General features: G+C 37.5%; 1 protein-coding gene across 4 annotated transcripts in view; it reads right to left on the bottom strand.

Annotated features, from left to right (window-relative positions):
- The window catches only part of STAU2 (staufen double-stranded RNA binding protein 2), a 151,653-nt gene that overhangs the window by 107,131 nt on the left and 25,706 nt on the right, over window positions 1-18,816 (bottom strand). For all 4 annotated transcript variants that reach the window (XM_008932185.2, XM_008932187.2, XM_018079403.1 and 1 more), the window contains exons 5-7: window positions 12,820-12,979; window positions 8,714-8,821; window positions 2,286-2,498 (exon numbers count right to left, since the gene is read on the bottom strand). In XM_008932185.2, coding sequence (XP_008930433.1) covers window positions 2,286-2,498; window positions 8,714-8,821; window positions 12,820-12,979 — 481 coding nt within the window. The remainder of the gene's footprint in view (window positions 1-2,285; window positions 2,499-8,713; window positions 8,822-12,819; window positions 12,980-18,816) is intronic.

The following is an 18,816-nucleotide window of genomic DNA, read 5'->3' as shown; positions in this document are numbered from 1 at the left end:
TTTGAGAGAATAGGAAGTAAATTTGTAAATAATTTTCTGATCATGACACAAAAGATAAGAATCCTCAGGCTCAAAGCTGTGGAAAAACGTGGTCTGATACAGCTGCAGGTAGTGTGCATACCTGGCACCTGCAAGCTACAAATACCCTCATCTATCTGTGGAGGTCCTTATGAGGATGGATGAAAATCGGCAGATTCATCAGTCAATTATATCTTATTGCCCTACTTCTAGGACCCTTCAACCCAACCCTTTAAAATAGGTTGCACAATGCTGGAACATGCATTACACTGAGATGAGATTTACAAGAGATCAAAAAAGACTTATCATATATAATAAGGAAGCTTCCTCTCTCAGCCTTCCTGCTTTCCTTCTTAGCACCCCTGCCTTCCATCCTACAGTGCAACTAAAGGTGCAGAAGGTTTACTCTGTGTGTCATGTGAGTTTAGCCTCAAAATACTTTTATAAAGTGAATGGCTAGAAATGTTGCATGTTGTGAACCACCGACAAAGTATTTCAATATCCTCACAATAACATGTCAAAATGTATGGTTGGTGAGGGAATTGATCTGATGGGGGAAAACAAAAGAACTGACAAAGTCGTCTGTCCAAGATTACAGAGAAAAGTGAAAAACTACAATCATTACAAACTCTGGTTCTGGAATTCTTTTAATGAGTTATTGCTCACATGGCAAACGCTCTCTCAAAGGAAATAGCTATGAAAATATTTGTTTGTAGATCTTAGGAAGAAGAAATTAAAACTCACAAAAATTTAGCTGAAGTCATATTTAACTGATTTATATACCATAACACAAAGAAAGAACTCACAAATGTAAATGGCATTTGAATGTAGAATTGTTTTTATGTTATTGAGTTATTTCCTTTTTATGAAACCATTTGTCAGCTAAGAGAAGATGAGCACTCATGCTTCCTTGAGCTTCTCAAATAACAAGCAGTGTTGCAGAACCTGAAGACATTATCAGCAACTGAAGGCAAAGATTAGAGAGGGATATTATATTTAGAAAGCTGTGCAACAAATCCTTGTAGTGTAACTGCTGAAGTAGCTAGAGAAGATGTAGGTGAAAGAGCTAAGACAATGTCATACACAAGGGCAGCTGTGTGGGCAAGAAGCCAGGCAGAGACAAAATGCAGAGCAGGCTAAATAAAGAGCCAGCCATAAGATACAGCTTCATAAATATAGATACAAATAAAAGGAAGTTTTCGTTGCCACTTCTTTGATGCGTAAAACACTTCTAGGTTAAATTGAAAGAAATGAGCACTCTGAAAGCATTTCAGAAGTCTGGATATTCCAAAAATAAAAACCTTCTACACATTCAGCTTATTTTGACAATTAGTGTCTCTTTCTAACAAGGCCAACTTTGGCTAACTAAATTCAAGTTCATAATAGTAAGTGGTATATGGTAATGTAAGGGATTCTTACATTATTATACCCTTAGCACCTTTCTTGAGAAAAACTTTCCAAAATGAGAAAGCCAAACCAAAAGCCTTTTCAGATTTGCCAGCTTTAAAGCTGCATTAATGTTGATGGGTTTCCATCAAATAATTTTCCTGCCAATTTTTTCCTAAACGTTTTTGAGTTAGACCCCCAGAATCTTAACAGGAGATAGGTATCTAATTAAAGTAGGTTTTCTTGAAAAAATCATTGACTCTGTTTTGAAGGCAAATGAAAAGAGGAAGGTAATAAATAAGTCCTCTGTACATTTTCCAAACCCAGTGTTGCAACCTCCAAAGTATTTGCTTATATTAAAGGGCTTTTCTGGTGGTTGCTCCTTCAGAACTCTGTACCTACTTGGTACACTCACTATATAGATTCCTAAGGGTCATACTTTTAGCAAAGTAAGTACTGAAGCACTAAAGTAATACCCCCTGTATTTACTATTTCATGTATCTCTCTCCCTTGTCAAACTGGGGAGGGGGGAAAGCCCAGGGAGAGAGCCACTACATATGCTAGTAGGGCCTCCCAGAGGAGATGATGCTAAAACTTCACATGTCTGTACAGAGCTGCTTGGAGGGCTTGATCCTCTACTTAGACTTGATCCAAACCCATGAAGACTTCAATGATGTGAGCTATTTACAAGCCATTATGTTTGAAAATTCCACAGCATTCTCAGGACTTAAAAAAAAGGCATATTAGCACAGGCAAACAATATTGACACTAACCAGTAACTGTAACAATATAGACAGAAAATGACAAATAAGCCTTTATTGATTTTAAATCTGACTCTTTGTGAGCAAACATCCTTAATTCTGTCAAAAGTGGACACATACCTTCAATATTGTTTTTGGACGCTTTTTAAAGTAAAGTTTTGGCTTTTCAATCACAGGAAGAGGAGGAAGTTTCTTAAGTTCTTGTAGGACAGCCATTGCAGCACGTTTCTTTGAGAGTTTCTTACTGTTGCCTTCTCCTTCTGCAGTGAATTCTCCTACTGTAACTCGTGTAACAAAGCTCTTCATGTGCGGAGGTCCACTTTCTTTAATCACCTTTTAAGAGAAATTGAGTCAAATCACCCTACAAGAAGATAACTTAATGTTTGAATCTCTGCAATGAACTTAGTACTAATGCAGTTTTCCTGCTAACTGAAGGTATTAGATGGGTTTTCATAAAACTTGGACAAGTATTAATGACAGTATAAGATTTGAGGACAGAAAATTAAGACTAGTTAGATAAAGCAAACCTAACCACTATATTCAGTATTTCACAGAAAATACCATAGATCTATATTTTTTAAAATATTTATAGAATAACACAATATACAACAATAATTCATATTTAAACCAAGGCTGCTGGTTTTTTCCCTTGTAAGGTGCTTCACACACTAAAGAAATTAAATCCATGAAGGTCTACCAGGCTTTGGCTATTTCTTTACATAAAACATATTCAAAACTGTATTTATATGGCACCTTATTTCAACCTGCTTATTTTTTTTCTATTATCATTGAAACATAAGATGTTCACAGTTCCAAACTTCAGTCTCAAAGATTCATATTTTTATGCTGTCCTAGCTGCAGGCAGCATGCCTACTCTTACCTTGCCAGAGTACACAACTCAGAGCGATATCCCATATATTCAAAGGGTTGACAGTTTTGCCTCCAGCAGTACCAAAAGAAATTACCAAAAGAGCTACCATAACTCACACAAAAGCCAATCATTTCTGAAAAAAATTTATTTATTCACTCCCTTCCGAACATATTCAGGATGACAGTGAGAAAACCCATGTGAAGAAGTACTTCTCCACTACTACAGGGCAGAAAGAAATTAATGAAAGCTGTACCTTCCTTTGGCTCTTTTTCTGTCTTCACTTTCTCACACACACACACACACACACACATGCATTCATCTCCTTTTAGAAGGCTATACTGTAAGGATGCACTCATCCACAAATCACAGCACTGCAAGTGCTAGGATAGCCATCTCTTCATGTATGCACCGTTTACTGGTCTGGACAATGTCTATCAGGAATTAGAGACCTCATTTGGGAAAAGGTTCAGTTATTTTTGTTTGATGGGCGGAAGCAGCTACCTAATTTAATCTTTGTTATATGTAATATGTATAAGGAGACAATTAGAATATCTGACAGGCATCTCTTCATAATACCTTCAAAATCAATATAAATACCAATTTTTATCAGTAGATGGAATTATATCAAACCATTTGTTGAAGAAGAGTAATGCTTGAGTGCAAGGGACTTGAGGTAAAGGTGCAAGGGCCTTCTTGGTGTAATAACTATAGTTTTAATGTGCTGAAACCTTCAATCTTAATATTATTACAACATGTTTCGTATTAAAGTTCTTTTTATCAAGGTCGTGTCCCTTGCATTATTTAGTTTTGCTGTTGCACTGTAATGAGGTCTCCTAAGGCTTGTATTTCTTTTTTAAGCTCTCTTTTGTGGCAACTTCAGCAAATACATACCATTGCATATATCTATAAAAAGACATAAAACGAAAATTAACGGACAACTTTGTCCACATTTTCCCAGAATATGATGACATCTATGCCAGCATGGGATTTTTCTGTTGTAGTCCAGGAATGTTCCCACTCTGAGACTCCAGGTAATAATTTCAGAAGTGTTTTCAAGATTGCCTCACTTGAAAGTTGCCCACTAGTGCTTCACCATAAGAGAAGGCAGCAGTGCTTTTAAGGCACTGACCCACACTGAGCCACGGGATGCTGCACTGCATGCACCAGAGCTGGGATGAGCCCAATTCCAGGCTCTCCTGCTCTCAGACACAGCTGAACACCTTCATTGCACTGCAGCGTTTCCCACTCTGTTTTACAGACATATCTTAATCCATCCCTGTACATTGCTATCCAAGTATTACACCATGCTGTCTGTAAAAATGTCATGGCTAAATTAACCTTACTAAGGTCCTTAATCTTTTTGTGGTTCTACTAATACCATTATATAGGTGTTTCTCTTTACATGAAATATATCATCATCATGGCTAGGCTTTGTGAACGAAGATTTGGGAAGGCTCTATCCACATTTGTTACAGGCACGTTGGTGGCTAATAAGGCCAACACGAGATAGACATGTCTGATTGCAAAAGGCACAGCAGAAAGACTCCTTAGATGGTGTATTCTGCAACACACGATTCTTTCTGCATTGTCTTTTCTCCTCGAGAGTGATCCTGTGTGCTTTCTCAAAGGAAGCAGCAGCGTTATAGACGGTGTGTCTCCAGACCTCCCGACTGGGGGCCAGAGCAGACCAGTTATGGTGATCAATATGGCCAAGGCTGAGATGTTGTTTCAGGGAGTCATGCAATATAATGTATTAATAAAATATAAAAGAATGTCTACACTGACCAGATGAAAAAGGACAAAATAAGTTGCTTAAGAAATATAATTGCTGAGTTCCTAAAATATTAGTTTTATACAAGTTTTCTCATATATATATATATATATATATATATATAAATGCACACATATATATGAGAGCAAGAATGTTAATACAAAACCAGATTACACTTTCATATACACAAAAATATATTTCTTAATATAAAACTAATGCATTCTGGTGTGTTTTTAATCTTTTAAATTTTAAGTATGTGACACAAGGTAAATAATTGACTGAAAAACATTAAAAACTGTTTCTTTGTTAGTGTGTAAATGGAAAAAAGTCTGTGCTGTCAATGGAATGAATCCCATAGGATTCAGATGGGATCTGGATCAAGCTAAACATCCAAATGTGGTAATTAAGCAAAAAAATATTTACCTAACAACATTTTTGGTTAACCCCAGATCTTTTTACTCCACATGATTTCAAACAGTTGTGCTATGAGCCTTGGGACAGAAAACACTAGAAAGAAATTCAACCTTTGCTATCCAAGAACACTATATGCATTAGGACATTAAACTATTTCCTCAGTTGAAAGATACGACCTGTGGACCAAATCATGGTTAATTTAAAGCTGAGAATTTGATTAAGGGTGACAGTTCAATACACTTTTCTTTTTCTGTTCCGTGGATTTAAAGAATAATTACAGCAAGAGAAAACACATGGGGCGAAAACACATCTAAGGTCAAATTACATCAAGAATGAATTTGGCTCAACTTAATGAATCATGCTGACAAATGTAAAACAGCGGTACGATTACAGTGAAAGAGTAATGCTGCTTCAATTATTAATGAGACTCCAGGTAGAAAATTCAGAGGATTACAACAAGATTAAAGGGACATTAAAGAAACCCCAAGAAATAGAGGAGACAAAAATCGGATCAACAAACCCATGTCACCTACATCCATGTATCCGTGATTATTTAAAAGTTTTAAAATACCAATACATTACCAGGTGCTTGTGTGGCCAGACATACCAGATTTTCTCAGTCAAAAAAAACCAACACCTGGATGTCTGGGTGTAAAACTGAAGTGAGAAAGGGTGACCATCATGCAAAACCCAAAACCCAATTAAGAGCTACTCAGTAGTCAATCATCCAAAGCCTTAATCCGAGAGCAGAAGCCAGATAGGTGTGAGACTTCCTGTTGAGAACCAGTCTCCCAGAGTCAGCAATTTGGACTGTTGCTGGTTCAAAATAAAGAATATCTGTCTTACTTTGATAAGAGTGGGATATAAGCAACTGTATCTCTTTTTCCCAGTAGACCACTGGACAGGGATGGAGGGGCAGAAAATCTGCCTGTTCAGGCACTCTATGCCTTCACTCCTGATACTGACAATGAAAAAAAATATATTATTGTATTTGCTATTCTAAAGAAATAACACTACAATCCAAAGAAAATACTGAAAATAATATGACAATCTGAAACACCCCAACATGTTCTAATATGAAGCTGTTGACCTCCATTATGTTTTCTAGGATCACCAACTCCTTACTAACAAATAAGAAATAAAAAAAACATATATCTTGCAAAATAACTGAAAAATGCAAGACTTTAGCCTACTGCTAAAAAAGGAATAATAAGCGAAATGACCATTCTACAGGTACTCTTAACAATTCCTACAGCAATCACTTCTGTATTCCTTCTTAAAAACTGTTCATTGAGAACCCCACAAATGCCTTAGAGCAGTTGCATTTTTACTTAAAAGCTGATGAATCAAGGTTAGCTAAGGATGCGCCAGTGAAAAGTACGGAGTAAAGCTTGTTCTTTGTTAGAATTCAATGTTTCTCTTTTAGTTAACAATTTAATAGATATAAACTCCTTAAAACTCATCCTAAAGTTCCTAGGCAACTAAAACTAGCCCTATTACATTAAACAGGATTGTCCATCCCTCATGCAATTCTGAGGGCACGCTTACATAGAACTTTACATATATTTATGATGATTACTTCATTACATAACACAGCACTGTTGGAACATTGGCTAAAGCTTTGTCAGATGAAGAAAAGACAAATTATTTTATAGCTACTGCACACAAAATAAAAGCTAGAAAAAGCTTTGATGCCTGCCTGGAATAATACAAGACCATTTGTAAATAAAATCCTATTAGAAACATCAGATCCTGGGGATTACCCATAATTGCTTAGTAGTTTTATTGAAAAATAAGCCAGAACCAAGTTCAATCAAAACTCTATTTAAGACTGTCACCTTTAGTTAGATTTAAAGGCAGGAAATAACACAAAACCTGTCAGGAGAGCAAGAAACTGTCTTTTCTCCATGTTGCTAACATTCTTTGGCAAGTGACACATTAGACTTTTCCTGTACTAAGTATCTCTGCCTTCATTTTCTCCTTACCAAATGCTCTCCCCTAAGTAAGCTGAAACAGGAATGAAGTTAAGAAGACATTCAAAGCATTATCCCTCTTTTCTTTCCATCCTCCAAGCTACTCTGTCACCAGTGACCATACATCTTGTATTTTAGCGCATTGATTCATATGGAACTATTCCAAACACTTTTAAATATTTAAGGTAGAAAACAATGTGTGAAAACTGAAACTCTAATTATAAGCTTCCTTTTTGAAACACAGGCATGTGTTTCCATTATGCCTGTCTTATATAAGAGTTAGGTTCTTGGCATGTAGTGGCAAACTGATACTCCAACACGCCCCGACACCCCAGTTTCATCCTCAGATTTTACATTCTCTTAACTTTCTAACTAGCATGCATCACACAGACCATATATATGAGGCACAAACGCTTTTGTTATGCCAAGGAATTCCTTAGTCACAAATAGTATTCCTTGTCTTTGGCTCTCTGACCCACGTTATGAGAGATTTCTCAGATTTCTAAGAAGGTCCAAATAGCTCATTTGATGTTGGCCAATTCAGGGACATGGGCCAAACACGTCAGTAAGCTGCATACAGCACACTGTAAGGCATGCCACAGTTTAGTTTTTTTGGTTTTTTTCATATGCAAATACATGCCTATATTTTAAAAGGAAAAAGTACTGGAGAAAATAACCATCACCAATATAAGCACTATCCACATCTTTCATACATACTCAGTTTAAATGTAAAACAAAAAGCAGAAAAATCAAACATTAAAAAGCCATTTATATTAGCATTTCTGCATTTAAAAAAAACCAAAAAAACCCACCTTGGAAATCTGGTGTGTCCTACCACAACATTAGACTTTTACAACAAGCTTTTGTAAGAACTTTCTCATCAGAAAAATTTTTCTCATCGGAAAAATTTAGTATCACTCATTCTTCCGTACTTACTTAACTGATAGCATTGGAGCTATTCCAAATATTCTTTATTACTTAAGATAAACAAAGGTGTCAGAAGCAGGTTTATAGATAAAATCATATGAAACAAACAAAAAAAATCATGAAGGCTTAAGCAGAGATAAGAAGTCAAACAGAGTGGAATACAAAAATACTCATGACTTTCTGAAAACAGCACATCAGAGGCAAAATGTTTCAATGGGAACTTTTCTAGTCCATGAGTGACTATAGTTAAAGCAAAAACTTTGGTTAACTGTTTTGAAGATTATTTCAAATAAGACTAAGTGTGGCTACCAATTCTAATCCCACAGCCCTATACAGAAGACGATTTAACTGTCTTTCTGCCATCCACTTGTTTGCAACCAAATATTAGGTCTCTAAGAGTTCTGAAAGAGCATCTATTTTAATAGTAAAAAATCAGTGTCTTAGACTGTGATACACTAACAATTTTTAATTTGTCATTTGCATGAACATTAAAGTCATTTTTATAGTGTATTACTATTATTAACTGTCTGCAGTTGTAATGGCACTTTGTTTTAATACTTCTTTAGTAAACATATAAAAATGTAACACATACCTCAAAACTGACAGGTATATTGCGCTTCAAAGCGATTTCAAACACTACACTGATCTCAGACTTGTTTGCATCTTTATCTTCTTCTGATTCTTTTCCTGTTTCTCCATTCTGAAAATGATGCATACATAATCATATCACAATTCTTAAAAGATAAAAACAATATATTATCCTTCTCCCCCAATTTCTCAAAGACTTTTGAATTCTCCTGCCAGGATGTAAATCAGCGCTTGTACATCTATCTCAGCACCCCATTATCAGACATCTGCTGACTGTGAAGCCATATATAATGTGCTTACACTTCATAACAAAGGAACACATACACATTAATTTTTCATTAATTATAGATGGCAAAATAACAACTCTGGATTTTAGTCTTATTGATGACATGGATAACAATTATCTGAATACACACTTCTTGTGTCAAACATGACAATCAAACAGATCCTTCGATCTGTTTCTCAGTCGCTCTGTGGGTACCCCTTCTAAGCAAGGAAGAAATCTGTACTTCTTGGAAAGTACAGAAGACAGCATTTCTCTCAGAAGAAATTCAGTGAATCAGTCCCACACTTGGACTAGGTCACCAGGTTACAGGTGTCCTCAGCAGGTCCAGCTGGTTAATGGCCCCTCCCATCAACTTCCCTCTAGGAGTTATGACCAGTGTGAAAAGGTAGTGACAGAGAACAGCTTGCTCAACACAGAACATTATTTATTTATCCGTAGGAACATAACAAACAGAGAGGCTAAGAGATAAAAAAACAAAAGGCACATGCAAACATTATCCTGCCTAAAATTCAGCTTTGCTTTACACTTCAGGAAATATTAATTTTCTCAGACAACAACCAGCATAGGGATCAGTCAGCCTTTTGCAACCACTGCCTTTTGGTGTTTGTCCCCCAGGCTGCATTTCCTTAGTTCTCAGAGGTTTCACTTTCAGCTACTTTCAAACTGCAAAGCTCTGAATGCTTCAAACTGGGACCTCTCAACAACCATGTAACCTTGGCCAGGCTCCTAATTTTTTATTAGTGGAGGTAAACTTCAAAGACACTTGGGCTGAATTAGGTGGATTCCTGCAGAGCTCCCGTCTTACATAACAAAGTCTGATCTAAATCATCAGCCACTAGCATAGCTAGTGCAGATACCAGAATTATAAAACACCATTAAAAAAGCACTAGGTTCTTCACATTAAAATGAAATTTATCAATCTTTTATCTATCATTCATTAATGCTTAATATATTAATCCTTAAGACAATGCAGGACCAAAAATCCAGCACTCAAGTTACAGCATGCAGACGTGGAGCAATTTTGTCTCATTAAACTTTTGAGTCTGAAAAAAGTCATTTACATCCCTGACATTGATCTGGAGCTAAATGCAAAACAAAAAAATTATAAAGTTTATAGAACCTGCTGAAAACAAAGGGTGCAGTGAAAAACAATAACAAAGGTAGTTAGAATGAAGTTATGCAGGACCTCTAGTTCATTTCATATAATGAAATGTAAAGTACCACTGAAATCATGAATGTAGGTCATTACTTATAGGACCAGCAAAGCATTGATTAGGTTCACTGAGAAAGATCAACAGAGTTAAAAGGACAATATTTAAAGGGGAAAATATATTTTGGAGATACAAAGAATGGGGTACTATTATTCTGTTAAAAGCCTTAGTGAGAATATTACTTGGTATTGTATTCAATTAAGTTTTGTACTTTATAAAGGACATTGATAATCAAAAAAGCTGACAAAAAGAAGACATAGGATGAACTACTGATTAGAAAAAACAACCTTGCACCAACACAGTATGAAAACAATCAGTTCTATAAAAGGATTCAAAATTACTTAAGCATAATTTGTAAATATATATGGGGAAGAAATTTTTGATACCCGTTTGTTACATTTAGCAAAGAAAATACAAATTAAATAGAAAATGAAGCTAGGTGTATTCTAGAAGAGATACCTCACAAATTATCTTTGAAACGGGGAATAATCAAAACTGGCATAATTTACATAAAATAATATAATGCCCACTGGACTGTCAGCAAGCCTCCAAGTCAAGAATATTTAGGTTTTCTGGCTGTACTCTAGCTTAACCAGACATGTATAGTTTAAACTAGAAACTACTGTTTAAAATTTCATGATTAATACAAACACATCTGTCCAGAAAATACCTTATTGTCCCTCCTGCCCTTAAAATTTAACTCCTATCATATTTTTCCACCAAATACAGTAGAGAACTTAACTGTAAGTGGAGAAAAGAGAGGATCAAGACTTTGACGCTTAGATCTTAGTATTGAGCAATAAGGTTTCAAGCCTTAGACATATGACTTCCCAAAGGATGATGAAATACATTCAGGAGTGCCTCAGGCACTTTGGATTTAAATTTGATCCTCATTCCACAACTGACACTTTAATTGTAAGGCCCTTCTTAGCCTCACATCTATGAGACAGCAGAGGTGCTTTGGCAGACACACAATAGCTCTTTTGTGAAAGCAGGTTCACATTCGCTGCAACCCTGCCCTGTTGGCTGATTGCTTCTTGTTTCTGCTCACCTTACGCTCTTCTACATGTTTGTGCAATGAAGTATTAAGACAGCAATATTCCTCTTCAGTGGTTTGATATGGATAAAAGATTTTATCCTTAAATAAGTTTTTTTAAAGAAAGGGAAAAAGGGGTACCTTGAAACGAAAGAAGAATATACAGAAGTCTGCATTAAGTAAACACGGCTATGAAAGCCGAAAGATAAACCTGTGTATTTCCATAGATCCCATTCTAGTCAAATTCATTGAGTTACTAATGGGATTACCAGATGGGTACGAGCAGGTCTGTCCTTGCTCCCCTCTCTGCTCTCCTTGGGAGCACAGTGGCAGTGACTGGGGAAGAAAGAAGCTCAATCTCATAATGTAATCAAGGCCAGTCAGAATCTGATGTGTACTGGTTCTGATCCATGCACGATGTTTGAGGAATGGCAAATCAATCATCTTCCACAGGTAACTCAAGATGGTCAGTTTTGCTGAAGGTTTTACTGAGCTGGACCACGGTCCGTGGTGAGGGCACATACCACCACTGCATAGCAGCCCTGTGTGCATTTCACATGAGCAGCAGCAGGGAGAAGCCCGAACCTTGTCACCACAAAGCCCTTAAATTCTATTTCAACCAGCCCCCCGTTCTCTGGAGAGCTACACTCAGCTCCACATGATGCAATGCTCTGTACTCCCTCCATCATGATCCAGGCAGAGAGTTACCTCAGCCAGTCACCCCCAACTCTAAACCATGAAGTGTCAGAGATGCTTTTTCATGATTCACCTGCAACCAGCCCACCTTCCCCTCAGCATAACTAAGCCACAGAGGTTTTCCTGACTGAGGACTTGACTTAGTCTCCTCCCAAAGGACACTTGCTATTGAGATTCTACAGGATCTCAAGTGGTCGTCAACTGCTGCACCAGAAACTCACAGTTCTCCCAGAGGTCTTGCAAGTATTTGGCTTCTTTGACTGGGAAATATTATTATATTTGTCCTTTCAATTTACAAAGATTATTCTGAGAATAATTTTTCTGTTAAATATTTTTTAAAATATGACACAATGTTTTAATTTTTAAGCAGCAATATACACCACTTATAAATGTAGCAGTGAGAAAGCCAATTATTTAAAAAGGTGACTAAAAGCCTATAACCAGGTGATCAATAACTGCCAATGAGCTCCATCAGGTTCTTAAGTACATTGGGGACAAGTAATTTCAACTGTAAAAATTGCATTAATGGCACAACACATATTTAAGGTTAATAATTCATTCTCCATAAAGTCATTGATTAAATGGACATTTTCTCCACTTTTGGTATAATTTCAAATATTTCATTTTATTTTGATTTTATTTTTTACTTAATCACTGTTGACAATCCTATTTTTAAAATGTCTACTTATTTTTTGTTATTTAAGTCTAGTGCTATGTTAGGTGTGCCTTTATTAAGAAATGAGTAATTTAGTATTACTTCTCTAAATACTGAGGCTAATATGAAAAAAATACTAAAAATTAAACATTGAAAAACTGGCAATGAAATTATTCAATTTGGTATCTTCACGTGAAGATTAGGAACAGTTTTCTGAAATACAAACCTGAGGTAATTTTTCTGGAATAGGTTCATTCTGGAGAGCTTGAAGGGCCTTCATTGCAGCATTATGTCTAGCAGCTTGACGAGTCTTTCCTTCACCAAAAAACTCACTGTTGCCAACAGTTAACTGGACATAGAAAATTTTAGGCACTGGGCAATGATACCTGGAAAAAAGTCACAAAGAGAAAACAACAATAAAATTTAGGAATTTTAGCCAACCATTTAATATAATACAGAGTAGTACTTGCAGATAAAACATTATCTTTTCTCACAGAATAAGACCCAGTAGCCAAACACATGGACTGTACCTCAGCAAGGCAGTTGGTAACTCTGAGAGCAGCTCCTACATACAAACCATCTCCTCACCTACACTTGTGAGCTCTGCAGTGAGCTCTACTATCTATCAGCCCAACAGCCCAGCTCTGCTCTCTTCTTGGTCTGAGTCTTGGGAAGATGAAAACCTAAGGGGAACCAAAAATTCCAGTGGAAGCCACGCCTGGGAGACTACTTCTGTCCCACAGACAAGTGGCACAGAGGAAGAAGGATTGTGAGGTTGCTCACATGGAACTTGTCAGTATAGCTCAGCTCTAAGGGGCAACAAAAGTCAGGTGGCAGAGAATACACGTAGCAGAAATGGGTCCTCATTTGACAAATTACCTGTCCATATTTTACAGCAATGTAAAAAAGTCCAGGATTCCAAAAGCATGGCCAAAAGTAAGGTCCATTACAACAAAACTAGATTCACTCAAACACAGTACTAGATTCATTTAAACAAAGTACTACATTTTTCTCATTCCTCTTAAGGGATCCTTTTTAAAATGTGTTCTCTCTACTTTCATCTCTGGACATGGATGGTGATTTTTTGGTATGAAGACTTTCTGAATTTTCATTAATAATTGTAACCCATTTATTTCAACTGTAAAACAAAAAGTTTACCAGAGAGCAGCACACTTCAAAACCAAACAACTGCAATCAAGCACACCGGTCTCAGTGTCCTTGAACTTTGTGCCTAATTCTAAAAATACGTTTATGTGGAAAGAGCAAAACCATAACACTGGCTCCAACAAGCCTCTGGCTATAGGGTCTTGGAGGAGTGAGCTAAATTGCCTTTATGACATGCAAAAAGTGGGTATTTACTTTGATTTCTTGTTTACAGTTTAACACACTTATAGGGAATTATTAAGGCCTGGAAATGCTTTTGCTTATGTAGCATTTTCACAAAATTATAGAATAACTCAGGTTGGAAAGGCTTCCGGACATCATCTGGTCCAATGCAGCACCCAGAGCATGGTCAAGCTCTGAAATTACCCTGTCTTATTCAGGCATTGTCCAGGATATTGTGGATATCCTCAAGGATGAAGATTCCACAACATCTCTGGACGACCTTCCAGTGTTTGACCACTCTTTCTGGAAAACAATTACAAAGGTTCTACATGCCTAATGGAACTCAAACACCATGGTGCCATTAGTTAACTAAGCAGCTGTCAAACCAAAGAAACAGACAGTTCAACAATGTCAACTTCTGTCCCACTCCACTGTGTCCTTTGCTTCTGACATAGAGCATTCACCCCTTTCCTCCCTCTTCTTCTAAAAGTAAACACAATATCAAGACACTACCAATATGACAAAATCCACAATAAAAAAGTACAGCGGCTTTAGACTGAGATTTACCTCAAAAAGAATGTCAGTTTTTCAAATGAAAAAAGATATAGGGTATAAAGATTTCCCCTATCATGCTGTCTTGTAGGCCCTTAATTACTTGTGTGTATACAATTGGAGTGGGACCCCTTCAGTCCTGTTTAGTTGGTTTTAGGGTCTCTCTTGCCAACATCACCCTTAAGTTTTTGCCTACTAACTTGATCCATCACTTCTTGCTTGGTTATAGGTTAACTCCACTCTCTGTCACCTTAAGGCTCTATTGACCAGATTAGCCAACCTGTTGATAAAGATGCTTGCCCCACTCAGTCAGGTGGATCCCATCTCTTACAAGCATCGATCCTCAAAGAAGTTGCCATAGTTGTAAAAACCTGATCTCTCTTGTCATGCTTACTACGCATGTCCCCTTACAGTATCATTGGTGTCCACAATGAATCCTAGCAACAGCTCTGCAGCTAGTTCTGACTCAAGGTCTTTGATGCACCAGGGAGAGCTGCTCCAGATGGTGCTAGGAACCGTGTCATGTGGTGCATCACCACCACTGCTGAGCACACACGCACCATCCTCAGCAGTTTCTGACTTCCTTCTGCATGAACTGCTGTGCAAACTGCTGCATCTGCTGGTTGTCTCTGGGAATGGTGTTCTAGGCCCTGCACTTATATGTGCTTCTCTGTAGTACCTGCTGAGAGGGTGCTTGACCCTCTCTAATCAGGAAACAACTGGAAGGAAAGCTCAATGTAGCTTTTGATCAGGAGTAGCTGACAACTTACTGGCAGCTGCTGAATCTTGCTAAAAGCCACAGCCTCCAGTAGCTATCCTTTCCCTGCAGCAACAGGCATCCTCAAGTTCCTTGAAGAATTCCCAGAAATCCTCTCACCATCCCAGAAGATCTCAGAAGATGTAGAACTAGAGCCTGGAAATGGCTGCATGTGTTATGCAGGACAAGCCATATTATGCAAAAGCAGTAGACATCTTGATAGCATGTCCTACCTCATTACTTCACTATCTTCTTTAAATAAAAAGAAATATAGTAGTGCTGTTAGCAACTATATATATTTAGGGAAAATACAATATCCATCGGAAAATACAATATCCTGTTTCCTGTTGAGTTACTAGGCCTACCTTTCCCTCCATTGCATGCAAAGGAGGAAAGCACGTGAACTTAATCCACTTTATAAACTCAAATCCCACAACAGGCCTTTGCTTTTTCCCTCCCCCCTTCCCACCTTTTCTTTTAAAGAGTGTTTAGGGAGCTATTTATGTGATAATATGGAAAAATTATATTCAGCCCATGGCTCTAGAGCCTCGGCAGCTCTTTGACATTGGCAGAATGATTAGGCTTTTACATGATTTTGATTAAACTTTTCTTGCTCTGCTTGGCCTCAAGCAGAGTCAACAGAGCACTGATAATATGAACATTGCCAGGAAAGTGCAAAGGAGCACCTGAAATCCTCAGAAAAGGGACTATATCTGCGAGGATATTGGCTTCTCTACAATAGAGAGCATGTCAAACAGAAACAACATCCTCTTTTCAGTGATGAGGATAGAGACTGTATTAACAAAAGCCTCAAATTAATCATAATATTAGAGTCTGAAAGTACAGTGTGACAATTAAACTTACTTTTCATAATGAATGATTCTGCATCCTAAAGATGTACACTCATGTAAAGAACAAGCCTATGCAAAGATAAAATTATATATCTGCCACTGATCATTAACAAACCTTCCCAATATATTATATATGAGTTACTACAAAGGGTTGAAATAATTTACCACCTTCTGAATGTTTATCTAGAATTTTTGATTATTATGCAATAACATATCAGCACAATATTTTCAATCACATGTCAGTCCTACACTCCTCAGTCCTCTGTCACTCTCTTCAGCCACAGAACTGAAACAGTCAGAATTTCAAACAGGAACGCATCACATACAGACTCATTAGGCTTCTAAAAGTTTTTAAATTACCTTCATTTAAAAAATATGCATCTCCCTGCCTTCTACATGGCAGCTATGAAGGCTAGGATTTTCCTTGGAGAAAATTCTTATGTAAAAGCGATTCTCAAGTGATACTGGCACACTCCTCAGAACATAAGCTGACAAATACAGCCAAATGACAGAGGATTATAAGGCTAGAGGACAACAAAAGGACATGTGAAATGATACATTCAATTCAAGAAAACAAAGTGTGATAAAGGATAATACACAGTATAACCTCTAAAAACAAGTTCATTTTCATCTGGCTCTTCTGGACATTTGTAATTCTTAAGAAGATTCCTCGAGTAGGAGGTCTGGAAAGCAGGTTCCCTTTATTCCCTCCAAGTTTCAGAGCATCGGAAATCTACTTTTTAGCTAATGCCACTGGTATCACTTTAGAATAGTCAAAATGAAAAAGGGTATTTGCTCCATGACCGTGACCTTGAATGCCAAGTTTCAGCAGTGAGTAAATATTTACAACTAGTTATAAACCCCTAAAAATAGGGGTTCATAACAGAAATGCTGACAGACCTTAACTAAGTTGGTGTGAGCGGGCGCCACTATAATTAAATAAATCACCAAGGTCTGTTGACAATTAGAAAACTCATTTTGGTTTGCCACAGAGACAAACAAAAATTCTGTTCATTATAATTTTACTGGAATATGATGTCATAACATGTAAGCATACTGAAACAATCTGCTGCTTTTCTAGCCAAAATATTAATTGCATACTAAGGAGCCCTTGGGGCCTCTTCCTTTTTGGCCATCAAATCCACTCACATAAAGACAAATAAAGTATTAGTACATATGTTATGTGTTCGTACTGCATTTCCTGCATTTCTCTGGATTCCTCAATGGCATAAATGTTTCTGATAAATATTGTTACTTTATTTTTAGAAGTGGAAAAAAACAAGTGCAAGTTGCAACTCACAGAAACCAGGAATTTTATTTAGATTTAGCTTCATGTTAAAAACTCAGTGAGGTTTTCTCTGAATTCTAATGGTCAATATATTCTTCAACTATGTAAAAAAGAACAAATAAAAACAATTATTTCCCCACTACACAAGTTTTTTAGGAAGTATTACCCTATTCCCATTTCATAATGCAAAGTGAAGAGGAACTGGGACCATTTTGGCCAAGATGAAGACCACTAAAATACAAGATACAACACGGTATGGGAAAGTCATTCTTCAGATACCAGGTCAATGCTGAAAGGGTCATTCTCCACAGTTTTTCGCCCTGGCTCCTTTTCCATACGAACTCAATCAAGCTGGCAGCCCTGCTAGCACTGCTTAATCAGGAAAATGCTGTGGAGCTTTGTGAGTGGAGGGATAGAAAGACACAGACCATGCAGGGAGTAGGAAACAGCATTTGCTGTGGATAACTTTTTCTCCATAACATTTGAAATTTCTCTAGGGGAGCAAGTTGCTTAGTGCAGCTGTTCCCTGGCTATGTCCTATTTTTCTAAGCAGTCCATTAGCCACGTGCATGAACTCACAGATGTGAGTTCTATGTTTTGAAGAAGGAAACATCCAGTATAGTCACTTTTGTCTTCATACAGTGCATCTTCTGGTTCTTTCAGCAGGTCCACAACACCACCTGGGAACAAAGAGGCTCTCTTGCCCAAGTACTCCTTTTGAGAACTACAGTTCATTATTCCTGAATTGTGTCTACTACAGACCAGGCCGCCTGATCAAGGAAAGCCTATTGGTGAAGGCTTCTCGCTCCAGCTTCAGGAAGGATTGTTCTCGCAGGCTCTTGTCCTGCTGGGGGACTTCAACCACCCTGACATCTGCTGGGAAAGTAGCATGGTGAGCTGAAGGCAATCCAGGAGAATCCTGGAATCCTCTTAACCGGTCTAGTTAAAGAGAGAACTTAGCAGCAACTTAGGGAAAAAAGAGAATCTATTATCTCTGGAAGGAGGGTCAGGTAACTTGTGAGGACTACAAGGATTGTCACAAGATCATGCAGGGAGAAGATCAGAAGGGCCAAATACCACACAGAACTTGATTTGGCCACTACAGTTAAAGACAACAAAAATTTCTATAAATATACTGGCAGCAAAAGGAGAGTCAAGGAGTGCCTCCATCATCTGTTGCATGCAGAGGGTAATATAGTGACAGGGGATGAGGAAAAGGCAGAGGTACTTAATGCCTTCTTTGCCTGTCTTTAATATCAAGACCAGTTTTCCTCAAAATAATCAGGTCCCAGAGCTGGAAGTTGGTAATGGGGAGATGAGTGAAGCCCCCATAATCCAGGAGATGGTTAGTGACCTCTTATGCCAACTAAACACTCACAAGTCTATGGGCCCTAATGGGATCCACCCCAGAGTAATGAGGGAACTGGCAAAAGAACTTGCCAAACCACT

The sequence above is a fragment of the Manacus vitellinus genome, unplaced genomic scaffold, assembly GCF_001715985.3.
Source record: "Manacus vitellinus isolate BGI_N305 unplaced genomic scaffold, ASM171598v3 scaffold_1_pilon, whole genome shotgun sequence".
In the NCBI taxonomy this organism is placed as follows: Eukaryota; Metazoa; Chordata; class Aves; order Passeriformes; family Pipridae; genus Manacus; species Manacus vitellinus.
This window is presented reverse-complemented; position numbering and strand designations above follow the sequence as displayed.